The sequence below is a fragment of the Telmatherina bonti genome (assembly GCF_933228915.1).
Source record: "Telmatherina bonti genome assembly, chromosome: 18".
NCBI classification, from domain to species: Eukaryota; Metazoa; Chordata; class Actinopteri; order Atheriniformes; family Telmatherinidae; genus Telmatherina; species Telmatherina bonti.
Window position 1 is genome coordinate 29474643 of NC_136616.1, and position 19268 is coordinate 29493910.

The following is a 19268-nucleotide window of genomic DNA, read 5'->3' on the forward strand; positions in this document are numbered from 1 at the left end:
TAAATATAATTGTTCAATAGTGCCAACATTACATACATGGATAAGCATTGCGTGAAAATGAGCAGACATGTGGAGCTTAAGGGTTTGGAGAGGAACCCTCTGTTAGCCCTAAAAATAGAACCACACTTCGGTCAGTAGATTCCAGCAGCAAGAACAGCTGCACTTGCATTGATAAGTTCTTGATCGATCTTTATGTTTACTCTGCAGAATGAGTAATGTATAATGTTTTTTTTGTTTTGTGAAATGAGGACTAAGTTATAATACCTATTTTTATTTTTTCTTCAAAGTTGAAATGTTGTATATGTTGTATAAATCTGCCAAACTGTTTTTTTTTTCTTTAACATTTGAAAGCTCTTCAGGGTGCATTCACAGCAGATTAGTCCGCTGAACTCGGTACGATTGTGGACTATTCAGTTGAGGACGCAACATTCTTCCGAACTGAGTTTGTGTTCATGCTGGAAATTAAATTCAGCAAAACATGGATTTGCATCTGATTTTAGCAATCTTGGATTGATAATAATTCTATAACACCTTTGCTAAGTTTTCTCACATCTGTCTGCAAGCCATCTCCCCCTGCAAGAGCTTTATATTGTTCCATTTTCGCCAATGTTTTGGTTGTGTTTCCTTACAATGCTGTGTGCTGAACCCACAATGCACTTTGTTTGTTTGTATTGGATCTGATTAAAGCGGACTAAGACTCATATTTGTAGGTGGACTGAGTCTACGTCTTTGATCTGAATCTAGATTCATTTGGACATTCACATTTCTCCAAACAAAGCACTGAGCAAATGGACTGGGATTCAAATCAAAAGGGGTTGTGTGAATGCACCATAGACTTTATATAAAATATTATTGACAGCGCCTCCGTGATGTCATCCGTAGGTTTCTGAAGAGCTGAATTGAAGCTCGTTGGTTGGTTCCCACCGTCACCATCTTGGCTCTGTCACACATGGTGTGGCTACCAGAAAATGCAAAAAGGGCAAAAAGGTGAAACTGAAAGGGGGCTCTGAGTGTGGGGATGGTGACATCAAACTCTGACCTGCCTGTAGTGCTAACCAGCGCTAACAAGAGCTAACCAGCTGAAGGAAAGAGGTGGGCTAAAGCTAAACGACTCTTTTAACCAGCTAAAAACCTGTCAGTCAAAGGGATATACCCCTATTTATGCCAAGTCTTGAAATGAAATTACTTCTAAATGGCAGCGTTAATGAAAAAAATTTCAGTCCCCTCGCTGTTGTCATGAAGGTAAACCTGACTTATTAAACCTAATGTACCAGGCCATAAACATGTTTTTCTGCTCTGAAGTTGGCCTTTTTAAACATGGGAGTCTATGGGGATTTATTCTTTTTGGAGCCCCTAGCAGATGATGGGTGAACTGAAATTTTTGGCAGTTCCACATAGGCTTCAATTTTAACTGATGGATGTTGCCGCTTGGAATGCACCCTGAAAAACCTATTTAAGAATATCCAAACACCCAAGAGTGTATTTCACACAATGATTCTAACCAAAGCTGACAAAAATCCTGCTGGACATTGTAGTAAGTATTAACTATTGCTTGGCCTCTTCTGTGTTGTCCAAGACATTAAAAACTTCATGGATACACCACAAGTAACAGCCAGTTCTGTTATCTGCTTTCATCAAAACAAGGCAAAAATACATTTTCATATGTCAATACACCTCACAACAGTTCATTCATTACATTTTTCACACATTATTTTATCTACAGTTAACAGTTTATGCAATCTGTAAATTAGTTTTTACTGTGATCGTCATAATTTGAACCGTTTTTCTGTAAATGTCTATCTACAGAGTGACTTGAGTAATCTTTGCTGCTCCTTTTGTGGCCTCTCCTCCTTCACTCATTTCTTTTTTCTGTCCATCCTTAAACTCTTTACTAGCAGTCTCTTTAGCTGCTACACCCATTCGTTCTTCCTCCTCATCCTCTTCTTCCTCATCCAACTGAAGGCTTCCAGAGGAAAACCTCATTCTGGCTAATCCACCTGACCGTACAACCCTCCCCAGCTGAGGGGGTGGGCAGTAATATGGATAGAAGACCTCTGGATCAGAGTCACTGTAGCTTCCTGTGGCACCACCAATCATGCATACTGAGGTGGGACGCTCAGGTAGAGGGGAGGAGTTAAGCGGGAGGTAGGTTGGTCTGGAGGGACGTGTAAGATGAGGGTAGTAACCAAGGGGTCGGAATTCAGAGGCCGGATTAAAGGTAGGATTTGCACTCCTTGAGAGATGGAACTTGACATCTGGCTGGCTCGCCACACGGCGAGGCAGCCCTGGGAGGAAGTTGGAGTCATCACTGTAATGCCCTGGCTCTGTGTGTCCAACGCCCAAAAGTCTTGCCCCATTGGTTCCTGGCTGATAGACCCTTGCCAATCCAAGGCCACCTGAACCAGATGGGCGAAAGTTCCTCCTAACTGGTGAAATTGATGGCAAATTATGGCTTAAGGGGTAAAAAGTAGGTCGTGGTACACCATCCATTGGCACATATTCCCGTCTCCTTGCATATGGAAGGCGCTCCAGAGATGAAACTGCAACGCAGTCTGACAAGTAGGGATGTTGACTGAGTGGTAAGGAACCAGGTAATGGGAATGATGGGAGAATGGGATGATACTGATATGCAGGGGTGTTGGGGTAAAGAAGGACCAGCTGCTGTGCATCATCTGGATGTGGCTGAGGGTTCGGCCGACGTCGTGACCTGTTTCCATAGACACCTGCTAGCCTTTGGGCTTGCCGGGGTGCCCCATTCCACCCACCCCTCCTGTCCTCTGCTAAAGATGTAGAGGCAGATCGGATCTTTGGCGAGGGGGTTGACTGGTAGTGAGTTGAAGAAAGGGGAGTGACTTGACAGAACTGGTGTGGCCTTTGGCTGACCTCAACAGATGATTGGCTGCGTTTAGCTCCTCCTCCTCCAATTTCACTGTCACTTACACCTCGACAATGTGGGTCCATTTCATCCTGACGATGTACTGCCAGAGCCCCACTTGATCGAGGAAACTGATAAGAGTGTTCATATAGCTGAGGATGGTAAGACACAAGCATTAGAGGAGATTAGTGGAATGGATGCCAATCCATTCTTCTACTCTGGGAGTCATTCAGTTTATTACCTGTTTGGAGACATCGGTTAGAAGATCAGGAGAAGATCGAAACTGTCTGGGATCGTAATCGGACTGACAGTGGGTCCTCAATAAGCAGAAAAAATAAAACAAAGCAAGCAAACAAGAATCATTAAGTGGTGAGTAAAGTCTCATATTTGTCTTTAACATCTTTTCCAAACATTTATTGACTTTCTATTATTTATTAAAACATTTCCCATATTTTCTAACGCAACTGACTTTAACAATTGTCCTGGTCAACATGGTTCATTAAAGTGTGGGGAACTTATGTTTCACCTGTAAAGCTGCAAACCTGACACAGAAGATAGAGTAAATTTGCCAAGAAAGAAAAGGATGCATTAGCAACTGCCAAAATGAAAAACTCACTATCAGAGATTAGACCATCTTTGAGTAATCATGGTAAGTTACCACTTCAGTGGTGGCATTTTTTTTTCTTTTTTAACCTCTGAAGGCATCTGAATTTTCTTACTTTAATAGTGTGGTCTGACATAACTGTCTTGTAAAATGTATTCTTACCTCTCAAAGTGTAAAGGTTTCTTCTCCCCTGATCCCATGCACTCCAGAAGCTGTTTCTGAGTTCTCCCACTGCCACACAGCAGCATAAAAGCATTACATAGTTATCATTGAGTTTAATTTAATGCGGTATCTAATTTAGAGAAAATACCGGAATCATTTAATGGAAACACTTGGATAAAAGGGTGATTTCAACATAAGGACAGTAAAGGAGTAGCTTCTGTTGCACATATTGTTGGTGAACATATGTGCAACACAGTTAAACCAGACTAAAAGCACAAGAAGTGAAGTCTTGACTTATTGACCTTAAGATATGTGGCAATGTTCTCCTATTAAGTAGGGATTGGGCTTTTCCCAGATGTACTCTGTACGAACTTGGAATTCCGACGTCCGTTTGGTGTTTCTTGGCTCAGACAGTAGGATTAGTTTCTAAAATCATATTTAAATATACATTTAATTCTCATAACCAAATATTTATTATATCTTCCCACTTCATGTAAAAAAAACACAAAAACATTCATTTTAAAATATTTTTCAGTGTTAACATACATGGGTTGGGTTCTGCGAATAAGACTTTTGCATAGTTACAATCTTTTTATTTAAGTGGTGCAATGAAATTGCTCCTAGTAAGGTTAATTGTATTCCCCCCTTTCTGTTTGGTTTAACTGTTTCTTGCGAAACAATGAAACATTTTATTTGACAGAAATAGCTGTAAACTGACACAAAATAAAAGCATTCCCTCCTCATGAGAGGGCTCTCCTTTCCAAAAAAATGCATTTATGTCCTTCACAACAATTTTTTTTGTCATTATGAAGCCAAAACTGGTTCTATTAGAGGGGTTTCTTCCTCAAAACATGTTATCAAAAAAAAAAACTGAATGGATGAGAGTGGAGTTACACTGAATTGTTAGATAACTATATTTAAATCACTCAATGAAAAAATAAGTTTGGAAGATCTGTGGAATACAGAGTGAGCAATACCTTTTGTAGTTTAAGTGTATGCCGGAAGTGTGATACCTGTATCGGAATCTGGAGCCTTTACAGGACAGCAAAGTTTTATGTATGGCTGTTGGTTCCTCAGCAAGCCTGAAGAAAGCATGGTACTCTACACACATCTTCCAGAAGGATTTACACACATCACGGCTGGCCATGGCAAACTCTAGGGTATCCTTACACGATGGCTGGATGGACATGAAATAACACTTGAAATAAAATTTACATCGACAAACCACACTTCATGACCACCCTACTGAATATTTTGCCAGTCATATAATCCAAACAAATAAGCCGCGATTAGCCGAGGCATGGACTCTGATGCCTCTTGAAGGATCTTGTAGTATCTGGTTACAGACACTGCTCACTTAACATCTAAATTATCCTTTACCTTAACATGTGCCATTCCTATGAGTTATACACTTCACTGGTGAGTGGTCATAATATTTTGGCTTATTTATAGCTGAACATCAAAGAATAGAGTTAGTCATTGTGAATATTACTGGAAACCACCGTGTGGCATGATGAAACTTGGTCATGTACTCACCCCAATTTTGTCATGTAGTTTTATAAGGAAATGCTTCCGTTTGAAGCTTAGCTTGCGGATCTTTGCCCAGCTGAACGTGTTGATTTTGGTGTTTCCCTGGAAAACAGAATAAGTAAGTGAGTGAATAGATTTCTTCCACACTGCCAAATAAATCTGTTATGATTAAACATAGTCTAATACAATGCATAAAAATGTTTCTGTTTAATTAATTTTGATTCACAAATTGAAAGGTGATCACAACAATCACACGATTATTGAATACTACCTTATTTAATATTACTAAAGAAAAACAACTTTATTCACCTCAGCTGAATTTAATTCACATAAATGTTGCAGTTTTGCATAAGGCACAATTTCACTGCTGTTATCTCTTTGTGTCTGTCTTCTGCAACAGAATTTTACTGTCATCTAATAATTAATTTTGGGTGCCTTACCTGCATCAAACCTACAGAGACCAGTTTGATATTTCATACTTGATATTTGAAAGCCTTATTTGGCACCACTTATGATAAACACTTTTCTCAAAATGCTGTTGAACACAATCTGGCATTTGCCCTCTGTCCCAAGATCCCAGAAAGCAGAAAATACAACAGTAATAATTTTGACATATCACATAATAAATATGATTTTTTTTTTTTTTACATTTTGTTAAAGGGACAAATAAAGATTCCTATTAAAAAAAATAGACTTTTTTCTTCTATTGTTACCATTTTTTCATGGGTTTAAAGGTTTAAAGCACCTGCCTTCCAGTTAGAACTGGATGTTGTAATCCAGTAAAATGGCAAATGTCTTGGTGCAGGTGTGAAAACATTTTGGTTCTATGCTTAGTGAAAACTGTACATGTAAGAAATATGACTCGTTTGTAGCTTTGGAAGTGAGGCGATGCAAATTTGAAGCTTCGCTCTGCACTGTGAAATAGAGCCGAGTAGCTGTCCATTGCTACTGTAGTCGGTGCAGATATATCTACATATGCTATCCCATTTAGCTCTGTGTTAGCAGCTATTGCACAGTCAAAGCCTTAAACCAGCTGGGCAATGGACAGGAGGAGGCATAGCCCCAAGCTTAAGCCCATGGCTTGCCACCTACCTGTCCCATATCTTACAGTTAGGGATAGTTAGCCATCCCATAGTCATGTTGTCACAGACCTACCCTGCTGAAGGATTATCCATGTTAGCACTTCTGTCCCGTTTCAGCTCACTGCTCTTTATTATTGATGTATAAATTTGTGACAGTATTCACATCATGAACTTGTATTTCTCTTCTTCCACTGCAGGTCTCCTTGGCTATAAGTTTTGGTGCCTGTTGGTCTCGCTTTCCTTCACCTTAGCCAATAGAGAAAGATGGCCGCCCCTCCTGAGCTGGGTTCTTTCAGAGATTTTTCTTTCCCATTAAAAGGTAAACTAAAATGTAATCTCCCCTAACTTGTCTTCATGTGTTAACTTCTGGTTTTATGGAGAGGTAAGTACAATGTGAAGGCTTTTACATGTGCCGTGGCAGATTAGAAATGATTCAACCCACACCTGAAACACCAGTACTCCAGAGTGTGTGACAGCCAGATTGATTCTCATTCCCTCTCCATCATGGGCAGGATAAGGCCTGATGCCGTACATGTCCAGTTTCCTCGCCACCTCCAGCAGGTGGATGTCTGAGTCTGCTGGAGAAACTCCTCTAGGGAATGAGACAAAGAATGACAACAGACCTAAACACAAGTCTTATTCAGACTTTACACCCAATGCACAGATATTTCTTCAAGGTAGCGCTTCCTTGTTTTAAAATAATATGTCTAATGACATTTGAATGCAACTTTTTATTGAAATATTCTGCCTTGATATTAAAGCTTTTGGCCTGTTTATCCAATAGGAGAAAATGGTGTGAATATTTATTTCCCTTAATACCTGTGTTTTTTGTGAAATCTGATGATTTTGTGATCCAGATATTCCTGATTGGGGACATAATGCTTCATTTCCAAATGTTGACAGTCCAGGTCCTCGTCATAGTCCCCTATCTCTGCTGCAACACAAACATAAATACCAACATTGTGTCTTTTGTCTGAACTTACAACACTCTTTCCTCATATGCTAACTTATCTATTGAGAGTGGAAATTAATGGTTTCAATTTATCTCTTGATAACAACTAATATATGAATATGTTATATTTAATTTGTCTATGTGTGCTTTTTTTTATTCTTACATTGCAGTATGTGAGATACCAGCAGGGCGGCGGTGTTATCATTACAAGTTAGACTGCCGTTGGATAAATCCTGCTTTATCTGTAAGGCAAAAAGATACCTGCACATACAAGATGATTACCGAGGATTGCTGCATGCACTTTCCAAGTTTAATATTTATCAGTAAAAATAAAATGCATTAATCCTCTAAAAAAAAACCTGTACATGTTGATTATAACATAAATGTTCATGGGAGACACAGAAAATGGTATTGACTGACAAAAAACTAGAATATAAAGGCTATGTGGTGAAACAGACTTTACCTGGTGAGGCCTCGCTTTAGTTGTCCAGGGTCTGGTGGGAAGAACTTAACTACAAACCTGAAGAATAAATCATTTGTGTCTAACAGATAGGGAAAAACAAAACAAAAAAACCAACAAAAAAGTCATTATTTTTTCTCAAGATACATTCATTGCATAATTTTTTTTTTTTTTTTTTTTTTAAATTCCTACCCAACAAAAAGAAAATACAGCAAGTGCAGTTATAAACAAAACAGAAACAATACAAACAAAAACATACAATACAACCTTTAGCATTTTAGTTATTTTATAAAAGTGACAAAACAAATGAAAATGCTTTAGGTAGGAAGTTAACCACGTTATCTAAGCTATCCGGGAATACGGTGATATTTATTTTTTTCCTTGTTTGTTTTTTGTCTCTGACCTTTGCTATCAGAATTGATTTATTAAATAGCGAAAGGGAGACCAGCCTGTTAGCATGCTAGCATATTAGCAAGCTAGTTAGCTGAGTTAGTCTCACTGTACGCTCTTTAGCTAAGTTAGTACGGAATACTGTATTTGTTTGTGTTTACTAATTAAAACACCTTAAACATAATATTAAGCTACAAAAATGTGCAGTTACTGATTACTGATCAGTTTTGTGTAGTAAGTGAAAATTTTACTTTTTATTTTATCAAATTGAAAAAAAAACATGTAGTCTCCACCCCCTAAAACCTGCGTTTCTTTGAAATGATATAAATACAAACTAAAACTCTTAAAAATATGAAACAAAAAGAATTTCGGATAAAAAATCTTTAAAAAAAAAAAAAAAAAAAAAAAAAAAAAAGAATGAAATAACAATAAATTCTCCAAAATTAAATAAAAAAAAGGAAATATTGGAAAAAATGCACAAGTTTACTTATTAGAATATTTGCACTGGCTGTAATACTGTATGTATTGCCATACTTTGTTGTCTCATAAAACAACAATTGGTAATTTTATTTCAAGCAGTTAAAAACAAAGTGACTGAATGCATTTAATTGTTGAGTCTCTTTTTCTGTCAATATAAGATATGACTTACATTTAATTTGTTTGACTAGAGGCTTCATTAGTTCCAACCAAACCTACAACAGAAACATGTTTAAACACACAAAATAAAGAATGAAACAGATAAATGAATAAATAAATAAAGTGCATATTTCTTACAAAATGGCCACTATGGTGTCTGAACTCCAGTCCAAAGTACTCCTTTTCCAGCAGTTTTAGATGACCACACACTTTGTTGAAAAAATCACCACCTAAAACTTTTTGCTGAAAAAAAAAAGAAAAGAAATTAAAGTTGGGATTAGTGAGAAGAATAATTGGATTTTTTTTTTTTAGATAAAAAAGTTATTAAGACCAAAATATGAAGATTGTCACAGGACTATCTGGATAAAGAACACATTTGCTTTCACAAGAAATTTTAGTAAAGTAAAGTAAAGTATTTCTGTTAATAAACATTTATTCAGCTTTAAAAAATACTTATTCAGGGCGGATGTACACTGCTGCCATTTGCTCCACATAAGAGAAACTACTCATTTAAGGAATTATGAATGAAAGAACAAGTTGTCTTGGCAAAGCAGCAAGAAAACTGCATCTTTTTTACATCTATTTTTTAAATAAAGAGATATGCGTATTTATGGTAAGTAAATATTGGATATAATTATCTCAAATTAATCATGTTGATAATATTTTTTGTCATGATACAAGAATGTGCAACAAAATAAGAGTGCACTAGCGGGATACAGACTCACGTATATCGACTCAAGATATAGATACAGACTTGTGTATGAATGAATATACATGTAACATACCTACAGTACATAAAAAATTATAAACAAGTATGTTAAAGACTATTAAACTGTCTCCAAGCAGCTTGATGTCCCATTGACTGCAGGAGCAATAAAATAAACTGCTAATAAATTGTTACAGAGGTCATATGATGCTTCTGAGCAATAGTCTGTTTAAAAAAGAGATTAAAGGATAATTTTTTTAATCAGAAGAGCCACAAAAGAAGCTGGTGTTGAGATGCATTTTTAAGACAACAAACAATGTCTTCATTTTTAATAATAAACAGTATCGGGCTTTTAAATAATCCAGTCATGAAAGTGATCACCCATTTAATACAGGGATGCCCAAGTCTGGACTTTGAGATCTACCCTCCTGCAACCTTTAGATGCATCCCTTCTCCATCACACCTGAATCAAATGAACGACTTGTTTACCAGAGCTGAATGAGATGCTGATGAGACGGTTAAGCCATTTGATTATGGTGTGTTGGAGGGGGGACATATCTAAAAGTTGCAGTAGGGGAGATCTTGAGGACCAGATTTGAGCACATTGGATTCACTACATCACCAATAAATCATCAGTTACACTTTGCAATCTAAACACTAGCAGCCAAAATGGTAAAGCATCAACATGCTTGATGCCGTTTCTGATTACAGCAAAACCTCGTTGTCTTCGCTTGTAATTAATCCTTTAAAACACCACAATATACTTATGGATATAATGTCAGGTATATGTGGTGTAGGAGGGTCCATAGATGGAATAATAAGAATAACAATATGCACAGTCCAGCAACAACTGAATTTATTTTCTAAATAGAATCAGTGTAGTCTTAAAAATATGTATCTACATATTTGTGTAAAACTATGCTAATATTTTTTCATTTCATGTTGCCATGCTATGTTATTGTGTATTTATCAACATCTAACTTTAACTGGTGTTTTTTTACACAACAAAGCAGAAAAGTGAGAAGTTGTTTTTAAATTTTGAGTGAGATAACACAAAAACCTTCCTCCTTGTGAGGGCTTTTGAACATGCAATAGCTGTGCAGTTTTACATTTGTGGCAGCAATTGCAGCAGGTTACAACATGCTAAAAGAAATAAAGATTAGCAGTGTATTCAGGACCTTTACGACTGCTGTTTTTTTGTTTTTTTTTTGTTTTTTTTTACATTGTTTTAAACATGTGATACCAAGCAAAGGTAAATGAGCAGTACTTTATTTAGTAAATAATACAAGTGTTAATTTATAAAGGAAAACCTTGATGTGTAAACTATTTTATTTGTAAGAAATATTGTTATAATTTGCATAAGCTAAACCACCCAAATAAAACAAACTGTACATCAGCAGACACAAGATTAAAACAAATTTAGTAACAAAAATGTTGCTCCATGCTTTTTCTTTTTTATTGATAGTTTTTTCCTTAACTTAATCTTCATTTGAGCTGACTGGATATGAGGGGAAATACAAAACAGATATGATCCTTTGAATATGATTGGTGATTTGTAGATTACAGGTAAAGGCTCTTGCAAGGTTTGTAATATGCTTGGCTTTGTAGATATGTCAGCGTCTTTTAAGATTTGGACTCAAAGGTCCAGTGTGCAAGACGTGGTGACAGAGATATGATTTGCATGCGGAAAACCAAAATCAGTCTTGCCTTCACCTTCCACCTACAATGTTTTGTTTGTTCTGTACTTTAAAATCATGGCAGTGCAGGAGGAAGAAAAAAAAAAAAAAAAAAATTTCTTATTTTAACATGATTTTACAATGATAAAAATATTGCTGTCAATAAATACCAAGTATCAGCTTTTTAAAGAAGTGTCTGACCCACTATTCATGCTGATTGCTTTCTCTTATTAGCTCCCCTCCTTCATGCATTGCCTGTTTCCCTCATGTCTGTATAATTTTTCTCTCTATGAGAGTACATTGTGTGTACCAATGTCTATCAAATGTCTTTGTTTTTTTTGTTTTTTTTTTATTTATATATTCTGAAGAGCATAGATGTAACTATATTCAGTAAAATACATTTTAAACAGCTAAAATCCAGCATGAGGTCCATTTAACTTCTGGAACAAACCTTTCTCCTCCCACTTCTATTTTCTGTTCTCCCATTCCTCCTTTCTTCCTCTGTCATCTTCCTAATTACAAATTCCAATTTTTTTTTTTTCGTGCTTGCTGTCTGCTAGCCAGTGTTTAGCGCCTCATCATGGGTCACTGGACGACCCTCATTAACTTGTCATGAAGTGAAGGAAGAAGGAGGGACAGAGCAGCTGTTACCAATTATAGAGGGAACAAGGTCTAACTGGTGATTACTGTAGACAAATGGCTGCCCTCAGGACAGCAAAGCAGTTAGATACTGTAGCTAACCGTGTAGCTACAGTATGAGTGATACTGAATAAAACTTATTAATAAAGGAATTTGTCAAATGTGATGGAATACAACAATATTATTTTAGACAACTTCTAAATATCACTTAAATATTAGTTGATACATTTATCATAAATTAAAGTTAAAAGCTGGGAAATGCCAAACCGAGGAGTTAAAAAACATTCAAAAGAACTAAAGCATCCATCCATCCATCCATGCATCCATCCATCTATTGCATCCATCCATTTTTCCTTCCTTCCCTCTTCTTGCTTCTTGATGTAGTGCCTAACAAGTATACTTACGACCACATGGAGCTTGTGTGGTCAGTAACGTTTGACAACTTTTGAAGCAGATGTACTTACTGTATTTGTGTGCCTAAAATGTGTGTGAGACATTTGGACACGAATGGTCTCCTGTGCTGCTGATAAACTAGTTGAAAAGCACCGCAATGCTCCAACAGCAAAAATCTTTCCAAATCGGGTGTTTTGCTCTCAGATGACATAACATGCTAGCATCATCTGAAAGACTTTATGCAAGATGTCGTCTTCTTTGTGTTTTTTGAAGGAACTCGACACACAACTCTTCAGCTTTCATGTTTTGCTTGTTGGAGCATCTTGGCTTACAGCACCACATTGAACCAGAGTTTAGCAGCGTTGTGTTAAATATTTAATTTCATGCGGATCAATGAGTATTGACAAGTTGAAAATGATTGCATTTTTATAGTCTCAAAGGTGGACCAGAAAAGAAGTCCTGGTTGAGTGTTGGACTACTTTTAGCTCCTGACTTTCAACTTTCCACACTGTCACTTGTCTGCTTGTGAGCACTCTTTATTGACGTTTTCCTTTTGCTTACTATTGGTGTAGCCAGAGTATCAATAAGTGACTGTAAAGGTGCATCTTGTGTGTTCAGTGCTAAAGCAAAGTGTCTTTTAGGAATTTGGAATGACATTGTGGAGTTGTTCTCTTCTGGGAATAAATACTCAATAATAAATACTCAAAGGTCTACAAGGTATAGAGTAGGAAGCTGATGTATGACTTTTTTTTTATAATGCACTATTGTATGAATGGTGCAGATATTTAATTATTTGTATTTAGGAAGCCACAGACCAAGGGTGTCCAGCTCCTGTCCTTGAGGACCACAATCCTGCAGGTTTTCCATGCATCCCTGCTCCAACACACCTACCTCAAATTACTCACTCATTGTGCAGAACATCGTTGGCTGTTGGTCCAGGTGTGTTGGAACAGGGATACATTAAAAACCTGAGGACAGCGGCCCTCAAGGACCGACTTTGGACACCCCTGCCATAGAAAAAAGTCTCACTGTACACACACACACACATAGAGTATATGTCCCCTTTACATTTTTTTCATCAATTGCCTCCTTTTTTCTTTCTCCATTCTCTCCGTTCATTTATTGAGGATTTGCCCTAAAGGCTGCAGTATGGGGGTCAGAGGAGAAAACCTCTTTCTCTCTTTTCAAACACTCACACACATGTACACATATTTGTGTTTCTTGTTTTGAAAGAACCCTTGCTGATGTAATGGATTTTATGGGTGCTAAGTTAAAACCTCATTCCAGCATTTCTTTCCTTGGAGATTGGGGAAAGCTCAGTGACCTCTACAAACTGGTCAACCTCAAACTGGTTCTCACAAAGATGAATGAACCCAACTGTTAACATGCAAAGAAGCATCTCCGCGTCTGTTTAAGGTCACAGCGTGGGTTTGGTCTGTAAGTCACACTCATTACCCTTGCAGTTTAACAGACACACTGTATTTATCACAGTTTAGGCTCCCATCCATCCATCCATCCATCCATCCATTTTTCCTTCCTTCCCTCTTCTTGTAAAGATGTTTCTAAAGACCTGGAGGCTACTGGGAAACTGACAGTGAAGAAAGCATGGACGTGGAAAATGGAGCTACTTTGCTAACACAATACTCAAGACACACACACACACACACACAAGCGCACACATATACACACACACCTTTCTCTATTTGAATTGCAGTGCTGCTGCCTCGCAGGCGACATCACCATGTTGAAAACGTGGCCCATTCCTTGCGTCTTCTTGAGCTGGATAGTGCAGCACATGGCTGTTCATGAGCAGCATGTTTCCCACCCAGCTCTTTACACACCAGCCAGCTGTTTGACAGCTAGCACAATGTTTCAGAACATACATGTTAAATTCCCCTCAAAGTTAATTTCTTTTAAACTTGTGCTGAATAAATCATCTTCAGTTTGTTTTCTATTAATTTTCATCAGAAATATAAAGATTAAAGACCAGAATGACGCACACATCTGTTCTCTGTGTCATTTTTGTGTTTCACTGTAGTGGGACAAGTAAATGCATAGATGCTGATAACATTTATTTATTTCCATCTTTATACTTGCTGTAGTGAAAACTAATACAGTTTTAAAAGAAATGAACAATAGTAATAAAAACAAAAAAGAAAAAAATCGAGCAAAAAACAGTTTAGTGAGCACAGACTTGGGGCAGCTGTTTCTGTCCATTACAGAGCGATGGCAGCAGCAGCCCCCCCCCCCCCCCCCCCCCCCCCCCCCCCACCTTTTCTTTCTGCTCTGCACACTGATTGATGAATGAAGTATTAGCAGCCTATATGTCTACGATATTACTCACCAGTCTTTGAAAAAGGATATTATGTGTTGATGGTGTGTAAAATTTGTGGTAATCTAAATTTAAAAAAAAAAAAAAAAAAAAATCCACAATGTTTAGTTGAATTAACCTGCAGCTGTGGCTGGAAATAAGCACGAGCTGAGCAGGCATGATGTCCTGATGGCGGAAATATCATTTGTAATTGTAAATGCAACAAAATGAACATTATAATAAATTCTGGCACAAATGAAGCCAGTCTGCAATATTTTTTAATATTTTTAATGGACAAATAAAGGCAAAAAAATCAGAAAAGTGTCTAAAAAGTACAGAATTTATAAATAATATTAACAACAACAACAATAATAATAATAATAATTAAAAACATTGTGAGGATATTTATGAAAGATTGGGAGTGTTTGTTCAAATATGAACTAATGATCCAAGTGGATATATATTTAGTCTTCTTTCTTTCTTTCTCCCATTACCCACTTACCTCCACCTCGAACGTGCGTTCACTATCATCCAGGAAGATCACGCGCAGCCGGAGCTTGGTTTCCTTGGAGACCCGGGGCTTGGTGGTGAGACTCCCGAGAGTTCCGGACCGCTTGTGTTGGTCTCCCATGTCTTTCTCAGTCAGGAGAGCCAAGAGTCCAATAAAAACATGTCCATCTTGCCAGTAAATTCGTCCAAACACGCCTCACGTGCTTCTTCTCACCACCATCATCGCGGTCGTCACCATCCTCTCTAGATCAGCGGCTGCTGCAGTGTGGGAGCACGCGCTCTCCGGATGCGTAATGGCGCGCAGATGATGTCCAAACTAAGCCAATGTATGTGCTGCAGCTGGAGGAGGAAGCACGGAACCCTTTCATTATGAAAATAGACAGTAACGAAGTACCAATACTATGTCATACCGAGCCTTTACCTCTCTGACGTAGCTGTACTTTGTTATACATTATGACGAAACGCAGTTTAAAGTGTCTCGTAAAAACTTCTATATTTTAACAGAGTTAAAGTGAAAGTTTCCAACGCAAAAACACTTATTTACAATAAAGGTGCTACTACTACTATTACAACCACCACTACTTCTACTACTACAACCACTACTACTGCCCACAACTTTCCTCACTGTTCCACATTCAGCATGAAATATTTAACTCAAGACAAATATAAAGCACAGCTGACTGAAGAGCTGGATATAATGTCACATACATTATAAAAGTTCAAACTAAAAGCAGAACAACTAACTTCATATTAGTTAAGTGAAACGCAAAGCTTAAGAAACACAAAGAGCAGGTAGTTCGTTACAAAACGCCCATTAATATGTCTTCAGCAATGTTTAAAATCGAAATGACAATTGCTTTTCCAAAGTTTTGGAGCTATATTCTATATTTACTTGGGAACCAGTGGAAAATTACAAGAACGGGGTGATAGTTTGTCTTTTTTCCCCCCTGTATTTTGCTTCTTGTATTTATTTATTTATTTATTTTTGGAGCCAGTTAAAAGTATAGTTGCTAAGTTTTGAACAGCTACAGACAGGATAAAAGACTGTGGCTGACATGCAGGCCAGCTGATCAGGGTTGTAATAACTGTCTTCAGGCCACTACTGGAAAGGAATATTTTAGCTTTACAATATTTCTGGGAAAACATTTGCCAGCTTTTTACTAATGAACTTATTTTAGTTCACCAACAAAAATGACCCTCCCAAATTTCCAGAATGGGTTTGAGAACTGAATGTCGAAAATATGCCTTTTGAGTTTGGAGTGGAAATAGGAATGCAGAAAGTACTTATACCTTTGACTTTCTGTCATTAAACACAGTCACTAGCCATCCTGTGTGACACCTTGGCTGGTGTGGGATCATCAAGATTAAAGGGTTGGTTTGTGTGTCATCTACCAACACTGAAACAAGATGTTGCACTTGGAAGGAAAGCATATACAATAAAAACTCCTCTTGGTACTGAGAATGTAGAGGAGGAGAAAGTCCTGTCCAGTACATGCCTTACACAAGTAAAGCTCTGTGACACGGGTCTTTATCCAATCAGGTCTTGGAAGAATTTGATAGTAGCTTGTATTAAAATGTACATTAAACTCTTAAGAGACTTACAGTAAGATATTATCTAAGGACATGAGCAGGTCATGGAAACCTCCAGTAGAGCAGTTTCTGTACCATGATGAACTTTGGAGCTCATCAGGCTTCTGCTTCTCAAATGTGAGGATTTCCTGCTTTTACTGTTAGATTCTAGTAAACAGGCTGATTTAGAGGTTTGAACTCCTGGCAAACAAAAGAAAAAATGTTCATTTGACAGCTTTGAATAAACATGAAAGGAAATTTGTGGAGGCTCTAGTTAAAAAGTGGCACCATCTATGGCAAAGGGCTCTAACTGGTCCTTGGGGGCCACTGTCTTGCAGGTTTAAGGTGCTTCCCTGCTCCAGCACACCTGATTTGAATGAAATGGATGTGATACAATAATATGAACCAGGTGTTTTGAAGCAGAGAAACATCTCAAACGATTTTCAGATCACAATAAAAAAGAAAAATGGCCATCCCCTACTTGGAACACTTTAAATTTTAATACTCAGAAAGCCTTTCCTGTTAGATTACAGGAACTGGAAGCCATTTCCGCACAACAGCAGAGAGAATCCAGATTGCTGAATGGATGCAACTGAAGCAGATGATTGATCAAGCAGCACAAGATTCATGTTTAATTCTGATCGTGATTTCTCATGGTCTTGAACGCATGTTGGTGCAGTATGATACATCGTCGGAAGACTCGATTAGTTGTCTTTACAACAAGTTAGAACTTGAACAGATCATGATTCTGAGGAATGAGCAACACAGCTAAATGTAGGCAGTGGTCCAAAGAAGTGTGCCAAAATTCCTGACAATAATCTCCTGTTGGGATTCAGGTAGGGGCCACTTGGATGCCAGTCATAAGTCTGTGATTGACACACACCTGCACGTAAGATGATTGCAGAGGATTATATTGGTGTGTTTCTCATTCCAGAGAAGTATGGTCGTCATATATGTCATTATAAAGGTGCCACTCAGACTTTCCATCATTATATAATGCAACACCAGTGATAGTAACTGTGAGAAATAAAATGGATTTCCTAACTTTTTGTGCTAAATGTATTATTTTAAATGTCTGTGTAAGACATAGAAAGGCTCTATATAGGTACAATATTGTGTGCTACTGTCAGTGTATGTAAGTTTGTGTGTGTGTGTGTGTGTGTCCTCCAATGGAATAATATGAATTTCACGGTGGCTGGACACTTTCAGAGTGGTGACTTGTCCTAAAGTAGGCTAGTAGTGCAATGCTTTCATTCGCCTGCAGCATGGACGAGCACTTAATGTGTGTGTGTGTGTGTGTGTTTGTGGTTGTGGGTACACATTTTTGTTACTTCACTGAGACCTTTTCTGGTACAACCACAGACTTTGCTGCTACCAGTAGTCGTTATAACAACCAAATCCCAGTTTGAATGACTCAGAATCTCATTTCTGGGATGGTGTCATAGTTCTGGATAAAAAGTTTTATAAAGGTTGGAGTTAAAGATGAACTAGTGATGGTCAATGAAATGTCCTACAAAGTGTAGCAGCACAAGCTTGTGTGTGTGTATTGGTGTGTACTTATGTGTTGACACACATACAAAAGGATGGTCACATTTTTCATTTTCCCTCATCTCTTTCTGTGACTGACACACAAACACACTTCCATAACAATATGAAACTGGTGAATCTGAAGTATTTGTACATTTACTTCTGTACTGTACTGACTGCAGACTACACAGACAAATTTACAAAAAAACAAATATGGAAGACTTGAAAAATTGAAAAAAATGTTTAAAATACTAATTCACATTTGATTAGTGAAGGAATAGCAGTTTTTAAATGAGCATATTCATGATATTTCTTTGTCTCAAATCCCATTTAATTCAATTGTTTTGAAGTTTGGAGCGTTAATAAGACGAATAAGATGGTTTTAACCAACCAAAAAGCTCTTACCAGTTAGGTTGTGGACCAAAATATGTAAAGGTGTAATGCACTGTGATACAAAGATGATAAATTATTCAATTCCCAGCAGCCTCCCCCAATGAATATCAGGGACATTTAGAAATGAAGTCATGGGATGAAGGGGTTTATTTATAAAGTAAACCAGTGTTTCAGAGGATGTAGGCATGAGTTTTACAGCTGAAATGTATCCTTTCTTTTTTGTCAGTGTTACACTCAAACCACTAGATGGAGATGAAGACTAGAGGATAAAATCAGCAGCTCATTACAACAATACACATCTGCCTTTACATCCGTGTGGGGACAAAATCGTCTCGCAGCCTAAACCTGATTACAACCTGTACTCTTAAAGTCTAAAGATCTCTTACAACGTATTTTCTTAGTGTTTCAAAAGTAAATGAATCCTCAAGAAAGTACTTCTGCAAAATATTCAACCAGAAGGAAACACTACGCGCTAAAAAAACATCCCCTCCCCTCTGACTTTATATCAAATATTTTCTCTGAAATACTAAAATGTGCCTCTTGTCCTCGAAAATAAACTTTCTATTCCAAAATATGGAATTATTAATGTCACAGGTTTAAAAATGTAAAATTTCTACACTTCTAGGGCTATAAACTGGTTACAACTCACCCTTAAGGGCACAAAATGCCTATAATTAGATTGCATGAAAGTGCCAGTGATGGGCTTCAAATATGTTACATGGTTAAATTTTCCTTTGCAAAATAAAACCTGTTTACATTTTTCAGTAAGTGAAACTTTTGAAGATGTGATGGTTGCATGGCTACACTGGTAAAACAATGAGGAGGTAGAGCGGGGTTGATCCTGGTGTCACAC

The 19268-nt window shown here is 37.5% G+C and overlaps 1 protein-coding gene across 1 annotated transcript; it reads right to left on the reverse strand.

The window, feature by feature from the left end:
* Nucleotides 1-1800: 1800 nt before the first annotated feature.
* On the reverse strand, nucleotides 1801-15047 carry LOC306769152 (FERM domain-containing protein 7; the record flags this gene model as incomplete). The annotated part of the gene is made up of 12 exons (XM_079257712.1): nucleotides 1801-3027; nucleotides 3117-3192; nucleotides 3642-3710; nucleotides 4655-4818; nucleotides 5178-5273; nucleotides 6698-6845; nucleotides 7073-7187; nucleotides 7369-7466; nucleotides 7669-7747; nucleotides 8705-8747; nucleotides 8830-8934; nucleotides 14919-15047. 12 exons carry the CDS (start codon nucleotides 15045-15047, stop codon nucleotides 1801-1803), a joined length of 2349 nt encoding a protein of 782 aa, XP_079113838.1.
* Between the last annotated feature and the right edge of the window lie 4221 nt (nucleotides 15048-19268).